The sequence below is a fragment of the Mobula birostris genome, chromosome 10 (assembly GCF_030028105.1).
Source record: "Mobula birostris isolate sMobBir1 chromosome 10, sMobBir1.hap1, whole genome shotgun sequence".
NCBI classification, from domain to species: domain Eukaryota; kingdom Metazoa; phylum Chordata; class Chondrichthyes; order Myliobatiformes; family Myliobatidae; genus Mobula; species Mobula birostris.
The window spans coordinates 134094342-134110869 of NC_092379.1; the positions used below are offsets into that span (position 1 = coordinate 134094342).

General features: G+C 41.9%; 1 protein-coding gene across 1 annotated transcript in view; it reads right to left on the reverse strand.

The window, feature by feature from the left end:
• The window catches only part of il1rapl2 (interleukin 1 receptor accessory protein-like 2), a 676009-nt gene that overhangs the window by 18853 nt on the left and 640628 nt on the right, over window positions 1-16528 (reverse strand). Inside the window, exon 8 of the mRNA XM_072269776.1 lies at window positions 9403-9573. Within this exon, the coding sequence (XP_072125877.1) occupies window positions 9403-9573 (171 nt within the window). The remainder of the gene's footprint in view (window positions 1-9402; window positions 9574-16528) is intronic.

Genomic DNA, 16528 nt, shown 5'->3' on the forward strand with positions numbered 1-16528 from the left:
TGGTTCTACTTGCCACTCATCATAGAACACAGAACAGCGCATAGAACAAAGACCATTAAACAGTACGGAACAACAAGGGGCCCTTTGCCTCACAATGTTGTACCAACCTCTTAACCAGCTCCACAATCAATCCAGCACCAATAGGCCTTTGCATTTCTCCTTTTCTTCCCCCACTAGTTGTCTACAACTATCACCCTCCCTTCCCCCGTCTTGCTGCACCTGCCTCCTTTCTTTATTTCTCTCCCTCTCCCTTCTTTGTCTGCCTCTGTCTATCATTCACCTACTTCTGTCTCCCAATTCCAAACTCTCACCTCCCCATCTGGCACAACCTACCCATTACCCATTATCCTTCACCTCTCCTCGGTCAATCAATCACCTCGAACTCCTGTCTCACCATTTCCCCTCCCCCACTTCTCTTTACATTGGCCATCTTGCCTCCACACTCTCAGTCCTGATGCAGGGCTTTGATACAGACCATCAACAATTCCTTTCCTCTCAAAAGTGCTGCTCGATCTGCTGAGTTCCTTCAGAGAACTGCTCTTCAGATTCCAGCACCAACATTGTCAGTGCCCCCCACCTCATAAAGTTCCACTTCTCACACCATCTATGCCTCAATCTGTCTCAGTAACCGAACACCAAGGAAATCAATCTGAGGTCACGGAAGGTAACAGAGGAATGGAACTTTTTCTTTTCTCTTGGATCAGAACACCGAATCATTTTTCAGAAATTATAATTCAAGAACATAAGAATATAAGAAGTGGGAGCAGAGCAGGAGTCGGCTATCTGGTCTGTCAAGCCGGCTCTGCCATTCAATAAGAGCATAGATATCTGGCCGTGAACTCAGCTCCACCTACCTGCCTTTTCCCCATAACCCTCAATTCCCCTTCTATGGAAAAATTTATCTAACTGTGCCTTGCATGTATTTAATAAGGTAGCCTCCACTTCCCAGGACAGGGAATTCCATAGCTTCTCTACTCTCTGGGAAAAGCAGTTGTCCTTATCTCCATCCTAAATCCATTCAAGGTTTCAAAGGTCCAATTTAATGTCAGAGAAATGTATACAATATACATCCTGAAATGCTTTTTCTTCGCAAACATCCACGAAAACAGAGGAGTGCCCCAAAAAATGAATGACAGTTAAACGTAAGAACCCCAAAGTCCCCCACCCAGCTCCCCTCCTTCCCACGTGTAAGCGGCAGCGAGCAACGACCCCCCCCCTCCGCCCACTGGCAAAAACATTGGCACTGCCACCGGACAGTCAAGCATGAGCAAAGCAATCTTGAGTATATGTCCTCAAGTTCTAGTCTCATGTAGCAGTGGAAACACCTTCCTTTTCTATCCCTTTCATAACTTTATGTATTTTTATAAGATCCCCTCTCCTTCCTCTGAATTTCAGCAAGTTTTGATCCACATATAACAGATAGTGTTTTTCTTGGTTCATCTGGGGTTGACAGAGCAACACCTATCCATGTGCCAGTCATTCATGGCTATTGTTTCTTTTAAAAAAATGCCTTACATCCTGCACATTTATTTCTTTCTGCAAAAAATATCTCACAATCCCTTTGTCAGGAGGGAAGTTAGATGTTCTGCTGAGGAAGCACTGTGATCAATATGATTGGAGAGTGTTCCTGAACTGGATGCTGTGGTGCTCAAGTTCAAAGTAAATTTATCATTGAAGTATGCATATGTCACCATATACTACTCTGAGATTCTTGTGGAGATTCACAGAAGTTTATTCAGAAGTGAATCAAAAATATCCAGTCATCTGCCCCAAAATTGAGGGTTCTTTTCATTGAGCTATGAATGCTATGCAAAAGTTCTGCATTTAAAAGTAATAAATGAATATTTTTATCATTAAACAGTGTTAAAAATTATGTGCAACAATACTCAGGAAGTCAGGCAGCAGCTACACACGGAGAAACGTTGGGGGTTTGCAGGAGAGGCAGCTTTGCTTCCCATTGGAAATCACTGCAGCATCTCTCAACAAATTGTCCAGGAAACTCATTGCAAGATAATTTGACAGCAATAAGCTGTGTCATGAAACTCCATGTTATACTTCATAGTATGTTATGCTCCTTACATGATCCAAATGTCTGCTGCAATTGCACAATGTGAGTCCAATACTCTGAAGTAACGAGGAAGGAGGACTTGTTTATTTTTTGAGATACAGTGCAGAATAGGCCCTGCTGGCCCTTTGAGCTGTGTCACCCAGCATCCCTGATTTAACCCTAATTAAGGGACAATTTAAAGTGACCAATTATCCTACCAACCAGTACATCATTGGACTGTGGGAGGAAATGGGATCACCTGAAGGTAACCCCTGTGGTCATGGGGAGAACATACAAACTCCTTACGGTTGGCAACAGGAAACAAGCACTAAAAACTTGCATAGTGCCTCCCATTAACACATCTTATCTTAAAGTGCATTGTCACCAATAAAGTCCTTTGGAAGTGAAATTAAGATGTAATATGCCAATTTACACACAGAAAGCTCCCATAAATGGTAACAAGACATTAACAGGGCACTGGTTGAGGAGTAAAGATTGACCTTATCATCTGAGGGGTGGCGCGTGGCCAAGTGGTTAGGGCGTTGGACTAGCGATCTGAAGGTTGTGAGTTCAAGCCTCAGCTGAGGCTGTGTGTTGTGTCCTTGAGCAAGGCACTTAACCACACAGTGCTCCAGTCCAGGCCTGATAAGCCTACAAGGCTCGGGACAGAATTTAACTTTAACTAATTTTTATCATCTGAGAGAGCATTGCTGTATCTCATTGATGATGGATCTGTGTACTTGACTAGAAATTAGTTCAGCATTCTCTTAGTATTGAATTGGATTGCTATAGTGCTCAAGTCTTAGAATAAACCATAAATGTCCAGCTATCTAACTCACAAGCAAGAGCTCTTTCCACTGAGCTGTGAACAACATGCAAACAATATGTGTCTAAAAGGAATAAATCTATATTTATATCATTTAGTTAAGCTGAAGGTTGGACAAAGAAAGAAAAGGCAAAAATACAAATTGCTGGAGGAAAAGTCAGGAAGCAACTGTGGAGGGAAATGGACAGTTGTTCTGTTAGGTGAGACCCTTCATCTGTTGAGCCCAAGGTCTGCAGTTTGTGTCTTCATAAAAAAGCCTAAAATACTCAGCAGCCGTGGATGATAATCAATTAACGTTGCAGGTTGATGGATCTCATCAAAATTGTTAACAACCTGTAATTTTTGTCAGCGCACAGGTGCTACTTGACAGTTTGAATATTTACAGCATTGGTTGCTTCATTCCAAATACCTAATGTCTATGGCATTTTGGATCAGAAGAGTGGATAAATTCTGAATGAGAAAAATCTCCAATGAGGAATATCGAATAAGTTAGTGTGTGAGCAATGGCTAAAGCATTAGCAACAAAAGCACATAAGTTTCGAGTCTCGAGGCAGAACCATCTGTCAACCTTAATCTGCAAAAGTGAACACAAACAAGAACTAACCTAGAGACTTTCATCCTTTCTACAGTAATGGATCATATGGTCTTGTAGCAATGTCAACCAAAGCAAAAATCACTTGCTGAGAGGCAGATCAGGCAGATATTAATTATTTCATTTAAAAAGTCAAAAGAATAAAAATTAAAGTGTCAAGATTTCAATTGCCTCTATTAATAATCGATTGTATAGGATTCTGCAGTTTTAATCATCTGTATTCAGCCAGGGTGCTGTCATCCTATGGTGGATGTCATTCATTCTTCATAAGTGTCCATAAATAAATAAACTTCTACTCCTTTTGAATGTTCTCCCGTAATATTCTGCAACTCAGCTAAGAGCTGTTATTCATTGTTGAAGTGAATGCAACGGGTGATTGACATTCATCGCTGCATGCCCCAGCAATGACATTGAAGTCTGTATTAATGTCTGACTTTCCTGTGTCCTTACACACTTTTAGTATTTCCTTTAGAAATGCGGCTACCTTTATCTTGCTGGTTCAGCTGTCCAGGGAAAGGACACTAACCAGTGGAGATGTCTTGGCTGCAAAATAAAGATTGCACTGTACAAAAATGAAGAGGGTGCATAGTGCAGGCTCTTTATCTTCTAAAGTGATTGGGTATGTGTTCCCACTCACAATCCATCATACAATAAAGAGTCTGATTGTATCTAACTGTCTTGAAAGAGGTGCAAGTCAAGGAAAAATCTCCTCCATGACAGGGAGGTCAATAGCATCAAGGACAAGCCAATGTTAGTGGTTCGCCAGCAGAACTGTAGAGACCTGGGAGTGGGTCACCCTCACATCACTGTCACCCAAGCCTGCCCTCCCCAACAACCCTGTGATCGCTTGTCAAAGAAGAAAGCTGGGAGGATTTTCTTCTCTCAGCAAGATAAATATAGCCGCATTTCTAAAGGAAATATTGAACATTTGTAAGGAGTTCCTTTCATTTTATGCGAGACAGATAGCCTCTAATTTGTCTGTTCTCCAAGCTGTCAACTACGCTTTTTTTCTTGTGTAGATTTTTATTTATCAATTTGAGACTTCCGTTATTTAACCTTTTCCCCTAATTTCACAGAAAAGAGTGGGAAATGGGTTGATCGGAACATCATAAATCTATCCAGAGACTACACATTAGTTAACTTAATTACCTTATAAATTTAGTAAATGTATAAAATCGGGCACAGAGGACACACTTACAAAGGCACGTGAAACATAACTTGGCTGGAATGAGAGACATTCCAGAGATAAATAATGTTTTATGTTACATCAGCACTGGAAACAATAGCTTATTACTTGACAAGACCGAAGCAACAGCTAGTAATTATTAACATCTGCCTGGAGTGAAACACTGTGATAGTATTCACAATTGCCAACATCGGACTATTAACAAGAAGTTTGGAGTGAATTAATAAAAGCTAATTAAATGACTGTTGCAAACATTTGTAAAAGTCAAGGGAGAAGGAACAAACACCTGATGAATGAAAGCAAGCTTTCTCTGAGGAAACAACACACAATAGAATCTTCAGAACAAGCCACTGCCAGCAGCTCTTCTGATAATGATTGATTATAAATCTTCCCATTTTCCTTGAAGGAGCCTTTGAAATTGAATTACTGCAATATTACATTAAATCTTCATGTTGGGTAACCACGTTGATTAGAATTGATCGGTGCACTTCAAATGAAGTATTGCAAAGCTTGTTGACTATACTTTTTGAAGTAGTTCTCCCCTTCCCCTCCATCCATCATAGGTGAGGCAGCAACTATGGGGGGAAATAAACAGTCAACATTTTGGGCCGAGACTCTTCATCAGGAGTGGAAAGGAAGGGGGAAGAGGCAAGAACTATAAGGTGGGGGGGAGGTGATAGGTGAGGGCAGGTGAGGTGGAGGATGGGGGAATGGGGGATGGGGTGGAAGTGAGAAGCTTGGAAGTGATAAAGGGCTGAAGAAGGATTTGGACAGGAATGGAGAGTGGCCATGGGAGAAAGGGAAGGAAGAGGGGTTTCAGAGGGAGGTGATAGACTTGTGAGCAGAAAGGAAAGAGAGGGGAACCAGAACGGGGAATAGAAACAGAAAGGAGGGGGAGCAGGTGGAGATTACTGGAAGATAGAGAAATTGATGTTCATGTCATCAGCATGGAGGCTACCCAGATGTGTTGCTCCTGCAACCTGAGAGTGGCATAGCCGTGGCAGCAGAGGAGGCCATGGGCCTCCAGTGGGATTGGGAGTGGGCAGTGGAATTAAAATGGCTGGCCACCATGAAGTCCTGCTTGGTGCAGATGGAGTGAAGGTGCTCGAGAGCATTGTTCCTCCATTACTGATTAGTCCTTGCATAGGCAGTCTGATGAAGTGTGGGGATGAGGCACGGTAGAATCAGCAGTAGCTCTTATAATGAAGTAAACTTCGGTCAAGGAATTACAAGTAAACATGGGAAAGAATGGGGAAGTGGTTCTAAAGATTGAGAAATGTAGCCCATGGACTATTTTGTAAATTAGAGCAAGGCCTCAGAGTTGTGATCTAAATTCAGAACCACCTTGAGTTCCTTCTCCATAATTGGCAGTGGGTGCAGAGTCAATAGGTCCAGGTGCAGGTCGAGGCGACTAGGCAGAATAAAAGTTCAAAATTGACTAGAGGGGCCAAAAGGCCTGGTTATATTCTGCAGTGCTCAATGACTCTAGAATATAAATGTTTATTTTAAAACCAAAATTGATAGATTCCTCTCTTGACCCACTTTGGGTCCAATGTTGGCTCCACTTTGGGGCAGCACAGAACTGTAGTGATTAGTGAAATGTTGTTACGGCGCCTGTGACCTGGGCTCAATTCCTGCTGCTGTCTGTAAGGAGACTGTATGTTCCCCTTGTGACTATGTGGGTTTCTCCGGGTGCTCCGGTTTCCTCCCACATGGGCGTAATTGGGCGCTGTGGACTCATTGGACCGGAAGTGCCTATTACCACACTGTATCTCTAAATGAATATAAAAAAGATATTTAAAAAAAAGAAGCCACTGACCTCAGGATATAAGACGTTTCTTGAGGCCCAATGAGTATGAAGTAGTTACAAAATACAAGATACTTATACAGAGAAGAGTTTGAAGTCTTTGCCTGCACCCAGAAATTTTTACTGTGCCATTCAAAGCATTTATACATTGACCATACTGTGAATAAGTTATAAATATGACATGAAACTCAGTGCATGGCAATGAGTTGTAATTATTAATAATTCGGCTTGAACTCACTACAGTAATAGATCGGATGAAACTGTAAGACCCAAGGAGGATTTGTTTTTAACTCAGCAAACGAACAAAGACTTTAATTTGCTAAAGTAATCACCAGTGCAACAAATTACCCTCACGGCAATCATGGCACTGCAGATAAGAAAATCTTTTGTAGAAATATCTGGTGTGGTGTCATCGATTATTTCTCTTGCTCCCTGAGTGATATCAATGGATGTCAATGGAGATGATCATGACTTCACTGCCCACAGATTGGTGACAAAACACACTTCAGGATGTACATTCCCTGGTGTTGCCAGGGAGTGACACCATCACTTGGCCCATGGGTACTATGTGCCTCCTGGAAGTGATGGCCCCATGAGATAATTCACTTCACTGCTGATTGAGGGAATGCTGCCCCTGGAGCATCATCAACAACATGAGCTCATGTTTAGAACTTGGATTGGAGGCCACAAATGGACGGTGCATTAAGAGTTAATGCAGTGACAATAAACCACTATTACAGCTTGAGGCGTCCGAGTTCGGAGTTCAATTCTGATGTCCTCTATAAGGAGTTTGTACATCTTCCCTGTGAGCACATGGGTTTCCTCCAGGTGCTCCGGTTTCCTCTCACAGTCCAAAGACATAATGGGTGGTAGCTTAATTGGTGATTGTAAATTGTCCTGTGAGTAGACTAGGGTTAAATAGGTGGGTTGCTGTATAGTAGAACTCATTGGTCCAGAAGAGCCTGTTCTGGGCTGCATCTCTAAATAAAACCATGTATTAGGACTTCCTTATTTTAAGGATTTGTTTGAAGGAAGGTAATACCTGACCTGGGCATTTCAGAGACAATATTTGGATTCTCACCCATAAGAAGGATCTCTCTATGGTCGTCATGAAGATCAGTGGGAATCAGATACGGGGAAGGGAACTGTGTGGTGCAGATTACCTACACTTCATGCATTTCCTTCATGATCTTAAAGTCTGCTGTGGAGTTTTTCCTTTTGCCTCTTTATGAAATAAGGGACACACTGAAAGGTTCTACAATCCATTGGCACTATGACTGATGTCTATCCTGACTTATTTACAGGCCTCTTGAAGGGGAAGTATTGCAGAAGCAAAGACAAATTGTTTTGTTTTTGTCTGGAACTCCCCTTCCACAAGAACAGCATGTTCACATTGTAGAGAAGGTCATCATTTATTAAATAAAGAGCATTACAGTACAGTGTGGTCCCTTCAGCCCACAAAGTAGCGATAGTTTTTTGACTTAGTCTAATGTCAATCTAACCTTCCCCTCCTACATACTGTAGCTTTCCATTTTCTATCATCTATGTGCCTATCTAAGAGGCTCTTAAATGTCCCCAATGTACCTTCCTCTACCACCACCCCTGGCAGACCATTCCATACACCAATCACTCTCTGTGTAAAGAACCTCCTCTGACATCTCCCCTATACTTTCCTCTAATCACCTTAAAGTTATGCCCCCTGGTATTAGTCATTCATTGTTCCAAATTTCTTATTGTCCTTGTGAAAGGACAGGGCAAGTTCCTCCATGAACTGCTCCAACCCACGTGAGAACAATCCACAGTGTCCTAAGTTAGAGTTTGGTCCAGTGATGGTGGTATATTTCCAAGTCAGGTTGATGAGTGACTTGAGGGGACCTGCAGACAGTAGTAGCCTGGGAAGGTGAGGTTGGGAAAGCATAGGTTTACAACCTTGGTGGTTTCTTTTGACCTCCTTCTTTCCATATCAGATCTGAATTGATTAATTTTGTTGCTTTTTAAAATGACAACATTGATTATTTATCCATTGTATGATAGACAGTTTGAAACCTGTGTGTGGGAGAGAAATTAAAGTGGAAAAACGATTACACTGAGACAGTTCCACTCTCTCAATCTCAGAAGTCTAGGTCCAGTGGTACAAGTAGTTGTCACAGAACTGGGGTCTTCCTTGGTTGCAGTGGATGACTATGACTTCTTCTGTGCTTTGTCAGGCCCGTTGCTCCTTATGAACTGTTGCAGAACTGTCTTACATCTACTCATCTACTCAGTCTGCCAGAGCTGACTCTCATCCCAGGACAAGTATGTCTCTATTGCACCAGGATATGAGGTCCGCTGGGTACCTTCACTTGGTGTAGCCTGCATATCAAAGCAGTGTACTAGAATGCTGCCAGTGTCACTTGCAAACAGCCACTTGGAGCCAAGGAGAGGGTTGACTATCTGGTGAGGACTAAAGGTGAGTGAACTGCCCCAGAACAGACAAGAAAAGCTGTGGTGCCACCCTCTCTGGAGACCCCATACACTGAATTGACTCAACACGCAATATGTAACAATGGCAGCATTACCCCTCAAGAAAAGAAGGCAACTTGGAGGAAAATCAGGATTGCAATACAATTGGCTTGCCTCTGCTTAACAATATATCCTGAGGACTGGATTCTTAGCATGATTTAATCTCCCATCCATTTTCTTGGAACATTGAACTTTACTGAGGAGGCAACAAAAGCATCAAACAAATTTAACCTAATAAAATGAATGAAACTGTTAATAACAAAAGCAAGTGACAACAGCCTTTTCATACTTGATCTTTTTCATTCATATATTCAATCAGCTTGTATCTTTCCAGTCATAATTTGCTAAGGCTAAAAGAGTATCAACATATTCTAGCTGTGAAATAAATTGTAAGGCTTTTTGTAATATTAAAAAAACATGTGAATAAATTATGTTTACTTACTTCCACTTGGCATTAAATCCCTGTCAGGAATAAATAATTTGTACCCATAATGTTTCTCCAGTACATCTGGTAGAATTTCCAATGCGAACTGTTCTTCCTTCCTGTTGTCCTGGGTGAGTGAATCCGGGTCGATTTTGGTATATGACAGATATGCATCATATTCCTTATTATCTAGAGAGATCGTAAAGGAGGAGTTGACGTGACAATTAGGTCCACAAACCATTCCTGCACCCTTCCAGTATTAAATCAGAAGAACATTGTTTACGAGTTTAATTGAGATTAATTGAACCTCTTGACTGCTAAATAAACTCCTCTTGGGCTCCCGGCCCCGTACACGTATCAATTTTAACTGACGTTTCGATGACAAACTCTGCCATCTTCATCAGGGATGATGCCTGGGCATGTCTAGTCCAGAGGAATATAAACCCCATACCCCTGTCGTCCATCTCTCCTGAATGGTTAGTCCTCATCCAATCAGGTTTCCACTTTGCCACCTTGTTTATAATCGAATTCTAGTTCTTACTTCGAGTGAGACCTTCGTCTTCCTTAAAATTCCTTTCCTCTGGTTTTAGTTCAATGGCTTCCTTTATCAGGTAGTCCCAAAAGCCACTGGCACAGCACAGTAGTTTTGTGCCATTGAAGTCAATCCTATGGCCATTGCGAATGCTCAAATCACAGTTCATGTGGGTTAAAGATGACCTGGGACACAGGACGGCTGGCATTTACTGGGTTCTCTCCGTGAATGCAGAGCAGCATACATTGGCCACACAGGATGCTTGGTAGAAACCCACATCAAAGAGCCCAGGAGATTTATCCATTTGGGTAACCCAGAGAAATCGGCAGTAGCAGAACACAAACAAAGGCAACTGACGCTATTTAAAAACTGTTCATTCTAAGCATGGTGTAGTGTCTCATGGCAGCACAAGTGCTTGCAAGTGATGCTACTTAGAATCTGTTGGGCAGCAGTCTCCTACTCCAATTAAGCGGCACAGTGTCCCAAATAAACAAAGGGAATCCCGGCAATTTTCTTGATTAGTTTCTGTTCTTTAAGAGCTGTCCCAAATAAGTGGCTGCCCTGATTAACCAATAGCCCAGTTCACCAGAATTCAGAGTCCACTGTTTTTATATACTGTGTATATGTATACTGTATATTGTATGTATTGCACTGTACTGCTGCAGGAAAGCAACAAATTTTATGATATATGTCAGTATTAATAAACATGATTCTAATTCTGCCAGTCACCTCTTCTGGAATGCTCAAAACCTCATTGTAAACATCCAAGCAACACTGCTATCCAAGATAAATCCCAAATCCCATAACAGGTGGGAGAGGTCAGTTACTGTGCCTGGGAGCAGCTGAGATTCTGTGGGAGGAAAGGCATTCTCTGATCGTGTAGAAAGAGTTTTGACTGACAATTGACAGCAAGTGCGATAAGAAGCAGGAGCTGAATCTCTGCCACTTATCCACATTCCACAGCAGGTGGACGTAGGTGCATGGTTACCAGATGCGGTTATGAAGCACTCTAAAAGCTTGTCCATTGGGAGCTCATACTGTGAAGAAATTATTTAATATTCAATGGTTAAACCCATCTAAAGTTATTTAAATAAAATGAAACAAAAATTGATTAATTGTAAATCCATCTTTCTCTTTCATATGTATTTATTGATCAATTGAGATGCAACGTGGAATAGAGCCTTCCGGCCCTTTGAGCCACGCCACCCAACAATCCCACAATTTAATCCTAGCCTCATCATGGATCAGTTTACAATGAGCAATTAACCCACCACCCAGTACGTCTTTGGACCGCGGGAGGAAACTATAGCACTTGGAGGAAACCTACACGGTCATGGGAAGAAAATTCACACTACTTACAGGCAGCAGTGGGAATTGTACCCAGGCTGCCTGTACCGTAAAGCATTGTGCTAACTACTATGCTACCATGCCACCCATAAATATTATTGAGACTTACACTCAGTGGCCAGTTTATTGGGTAGACCTGTGCACCTGCTCATTAATGGCAAATATTTAATCAGCCAGTCATATTGTTCAAACCCAACAAGTACCTAATATACAACACACATAAAAGTTGCTGGTGAACGCAGCAGGCCAGGCAGCATCTCTAGGAAGAGGTACAGTTGACATTTCAGGCCGAGACCCTTCTTTAGGACCCTTCAGGTCACGGCCTGAAACGTCGGCTGTACCTCTTCCTAGAGATGCTGCCTGGTCTGCTGCATTCACCAGCAACTTTTATGTGTGTTGTTTGAAATTCCAGCATCTGCAGATTTCCTCCTGTTTGCGAAGTACCTAATAAAGTAGCCACTGAGTGTATTTCAAATATCCTTGATTCTTTTTAGCTTTACTATACACACAATGGGACTTGATAAGACAAGCCTCGTTCATTCTGGAAAAAGCAAACAGTTTACTGTACTGAGTGCTAACCACTTCTGTGTCTTGACTGTCACTGTTCTGCTAAATTCATGAAGTACTCTATGCTACTGTTAAAGTAGAGAACATTAGGTTTATCCCAAGAGATTTGGGTTTATGCTGATGTTAAGGAATATACACTTGGAGCTAGGCAAATAAAACCCTTGTGAGCATTTGTGATCTCCAAAGTAAGTATAGGTCATGCATTAAATTGACTATCACAGACTCTCAAAAGCATTGAATTGCTTTACATTTACTAAGAGGCACAGATATAAAGAGAAAATAAAAAGGCATTCTAAGGGACAGGATATATACGTATTTAGATAGACTGAGCCTGATCAGGAATCGCCAACATAGCTTTGTGTGTGGTAGGTTGTGCCTAAGGAACCTTATAGTCTTTTTGAGCAGCATACCAGGAAAGTTGATGAAGGAAAGGCAGGGGACATTGTCCACTGGGAGAGCTTTTGGCACATTGGCCTTCATAAATCAGAACAGTGAGTGCAGGGGTTGGGATGTCAGGTATAAGAGAAGGGACTATATATTTCAAGAATATCTTTCTTGTATAACTGTAGCCCAATCAAAGGACAATTTATAATGACAAAAATATATTTCTTGTATAAGAAATTGCTGAGGCCAAATTTGGAGTATTGTGTGCTGGTCTGGCCACATACCTACAGGAAAGTTGTCAATAGAATTGAAAAAGTACATGGCAAATTTACAAGAACGTTGCTGGTATTTGACCTGAGTTATAGGGAAAGGTTGAATACTTCGGGGTTTATTACTTGGGGTGTAGAAGAATGATGGGAGATTTGACTGAGGTACGCAAAATTATGAGGCGTATAGCTAGGGTAAATGTAAGCAGGTTTTTTCCACCCACTGAGGTTGCGCTAACCTAGAGGCCATAATTTATGGGCGAAAGGTGAAATATTTAAGAGGAACCTGAGGGAGATTTCCTTCACATAGAGGGTGGTGCAAGTGTGGAATCAGCTGCCAGTGTAAGTGTTGGATGCAGGTTTGATTGCAACACTTAAGAGAAGTTACATGGATGGGACGGATATGAAGACCATGGTCCAGGTGCAGGTCAATGGGAATAGGTAGAACAACAGTTCTGCACTGACTGGGACGAAGGCCTATTTCTAGTCTGTTGTGCTGTATGATCCCATGATTCTAATCCTAGAATAACTACAACAGAGAAAGAGGGCATTTGGTCTATGAAGTTCATGCCTACTGTCTGTAGAGAAACCTAATCAGTCCTGTTTCCCCCTTTCTTTTCATATCGTCCTTCAAATGATTTCTCCTTGAGTCCCTATTCATATCCCTTGTGAAGGTCTTATTGATTGTATTTTCACAAATTTTCCAGGCACTACATTCCAGAAGCTAATCACCTCCAAGTAACAGATTTCTCTGAACTACTTCTACGTCTTTTGCCCTTTACTGTTCCTCTCCGTACCTTGGCCTGTGAATCAGTTGCTCCTGAACACTTTCTCAGTAATTCCCCATGTGATCCCGATCTCTGGTGCATTTATAGATACTTCAAATTCAGCCCCCTCTCCTCCCTCAACATTCAGGACTTCTAACAGCCAAAAATGAATTTCTGAAGCAAGAGCACATCTGTAATGGTGTTGTGGATACGTTACCAGAAGTGAAACTCAGTGGCCTAGATTAACAGACCTGAGATGTGAGTTCAAATCCCACCACAACATTTATTTATATATTTAAAGACAGAGAGTGGAAGGGTCCCCTCTGACCCAACAGACCACATGCCCAGCAACTCAGCTACTTAACCATAGCCCAATCAAAGGACAATTTACAATGACCAATGAATCTACTAATTGGTACGTCTTTGGAATCAGGGAGGAAACTTGGGCACCTGGAAAAAACCTATGCATTAATGGGGAGGAGGTACAAACTCCTTACAGAGGGTGTCAGAATTGAAATCTGATGCCACAAGCTGTAATAGCTCACACTAACCAGCACATTACTATGGTGCCTGGACATAAATTTGTGGACTTTAAAACAATTTTAGTGTTAAAGTCTTCCTTGACAGTGAGGTATGTCAAGAGGGACGTAGCCTCAATAAGCTTCCAAATGTGGCATTGTCACACTGGTGGGCACACCATTTCCTGTTTTATTGCTCATGACAGAATGGACAGCCAGAGACTACTTCCCAGGGAGGAGATGACTGATATGGGGAGACATCAATTTAAGGTGATTGGTGGAAAGTATAGGGGGATGTCAGAAGTAAGTTGCTTGATGCAGAAAGTGGAGGATGTATGGAATGTGCTGGCAGAGGCAGCTACATTAGGGACATTTAAGAGACTCTTAGATAGGCACATGGACAATAGAAGAGTGAAGGCTATGTGGGAGGGAAGGATTAGATTAATCTTGGAGTTGATTAAAAGGTCAACACAACACTGTGGGCTAAAGGGCCTGTACTGTGCTGTACTGTTTGAAGTTCTACCTTCTATGAAGTACTCTTGATGACCAGGCGGGAGTTGGCTTCTGGTAGGATCCACTCAAGGTGAGTCCAGACTTGACACTTAGGGGTTCCACAAGTCTAGTTGATCCCCACTACTTGGAAATACCAAGCCAATATTCACACAGCTATTTGAGGGACCTTATTTTATGCAAATTGTCTGTGTAATGTTTGTTTATTGGGAAGACAAAATGCTGGAATCTAGAAAATAAAACAAAACACTGGAAAAATTCAGTGGATCAAGCAGCATCTGTGGAGGGAGAAGGTGTAGGTTATTGTTTTGAGTCAAGGCTCTGTTTCAGGGTTACGTGGAAAGATGAAAGATTACCAGTACATAGCAGTAGATAGGGAGGAGTGAAATAGGGGCTGGAGGGCGATGGGTGGAACTGGATGGGGAGGGAATGAGGGGCAGTTAGAACTAAATGGAACTCAGCAGCCTCTAGCCTTTGTCCCACCGTGACCATTTTATTCCATGTATCATCTACCAGAGTCCATACATCCCTACATACTGTCAATACACTGGCTGTCCATCATCAAAGACCTCCAGCATCCAAGCCATACTCTCTTCTCGCTGCTGACATTGTGTAGAATCAGGGTTCCCAACCTTTTACATGCCGTGGACACTAACAATTAACTGAGGGATCAGTAGATCACAGTTTGGGAACCACAGGTGTAGGAGGCATTGGACTACCATGTTCAGGAACAGTTATTACCCTACAACCATCAGACTCCTGAACCATTGTGCTAACTTCACTCACCTCAATTCTGAACTGATTCCGCAACCTACTGACTCATTTTCAAGGATTTTCCAACTCATGTTCTCAGTATTATTTAATTATTTTTTATAAACACAATTTGTCTTCTTTTATACCTTAGTTATTTGTTAGACTTTATGTATGGTTTTTCATAAATTCTATTGTATTTCTTATTTTCTTGTAAGTGCCTGCAAGAAAATCATTCTCATTGTACTATATGGTGACATATACAGACTTCCATAATAAATTTACTTTGACTTTGACTTTTATCTTTCCTCTCTCATTCATTGACCTGGAATATTAATTCACAACTTTTGCCTCCACAGATGCTGCTTAACCTGCTGAGTTCTTCCCGTTCTAACATCAGACTTTGACATTGCAATCAGCGAGTTGTTTTTTTTCCCTGTTAGTCTCCCTCTCACTGCATGACACCTCTCTGCCCTTTATTAGGGAGAGAGAGCCTGTGGTATGTCGAATTGTCAGGTAAATGATTAGTTTTTGCTGTACTGCTGATCATGGTCTTTCTTGGGGGCTTTGCTATTGCTTGCTTGGTGGGTAAAGGGTGCTGATGTAAATGGGGAAGGGAGGGGAAGGTCAATGCTTTGCTGTTGCTTGTGTATGGGGGGTGGAATGGGGGGGCTTTGGGGTCCCTTCTGTTTCTGTGGATATCTGCGAAGAGCAAGAATTTCAGGTTGTATATTGTATACCTTCTGTGATATTAAATAGAACTATGAACTATTTATTGGGATGTTGGTATCACCAGTGAGATCAGCACTTACTGCCTTTCGTAAATTGTTCTGAACCATGTTGGTCCACTTCAGGATTTTGAGTTGCGCTAATGAGTGGCAGGAATACACTCAGTGGCCACTTTATTAGATACACCTGTACACCTGCTCGTTAATACAAATCTGTAATTAGCCAAACATGCGACAGCAATTTAATGCATAAGCCATGCAGACATGGTCAAGAGGTTCAGTTGTTGTTCAGACTAAACATCAGAATGGGAAAGAAATGTATTTTAGTGACTTTAATTGTTGGTGCCAGATGGGATGGTTTGAGTATCTGAGAAACTGCTGATCAACTGAGATTTTCAAACACAACAGTCTCAATCATTTACAGAGAATGGTGCAAAAATAAACAAAATTAAAAAAAAAATCCTGTGAGCAACTGTACTGTGGGTGAAAGGAGAGAAGTCAGAGGAGATCAGCCAGACTGCCTCACGCTGACAGGAAAGCAGGAGTAACTCAAGTAACCATGCATTACAACAGTGGTGTGCAGAAGAGCATCTCTGAATCCCCACACATCGAACCTTGAAGTGGATGGGCTACAGCAGTGGAAGATCATGAGCGTACAGTCAGTGGCTACTTTGTACCTAATGAAGTGGCCACTGAGTACATATTACCAACAGCACGATGTGCCAGAGGGAAGATCAACCTCCGAAGCACCCAATGTTTGTAATCTCCTTGGCAG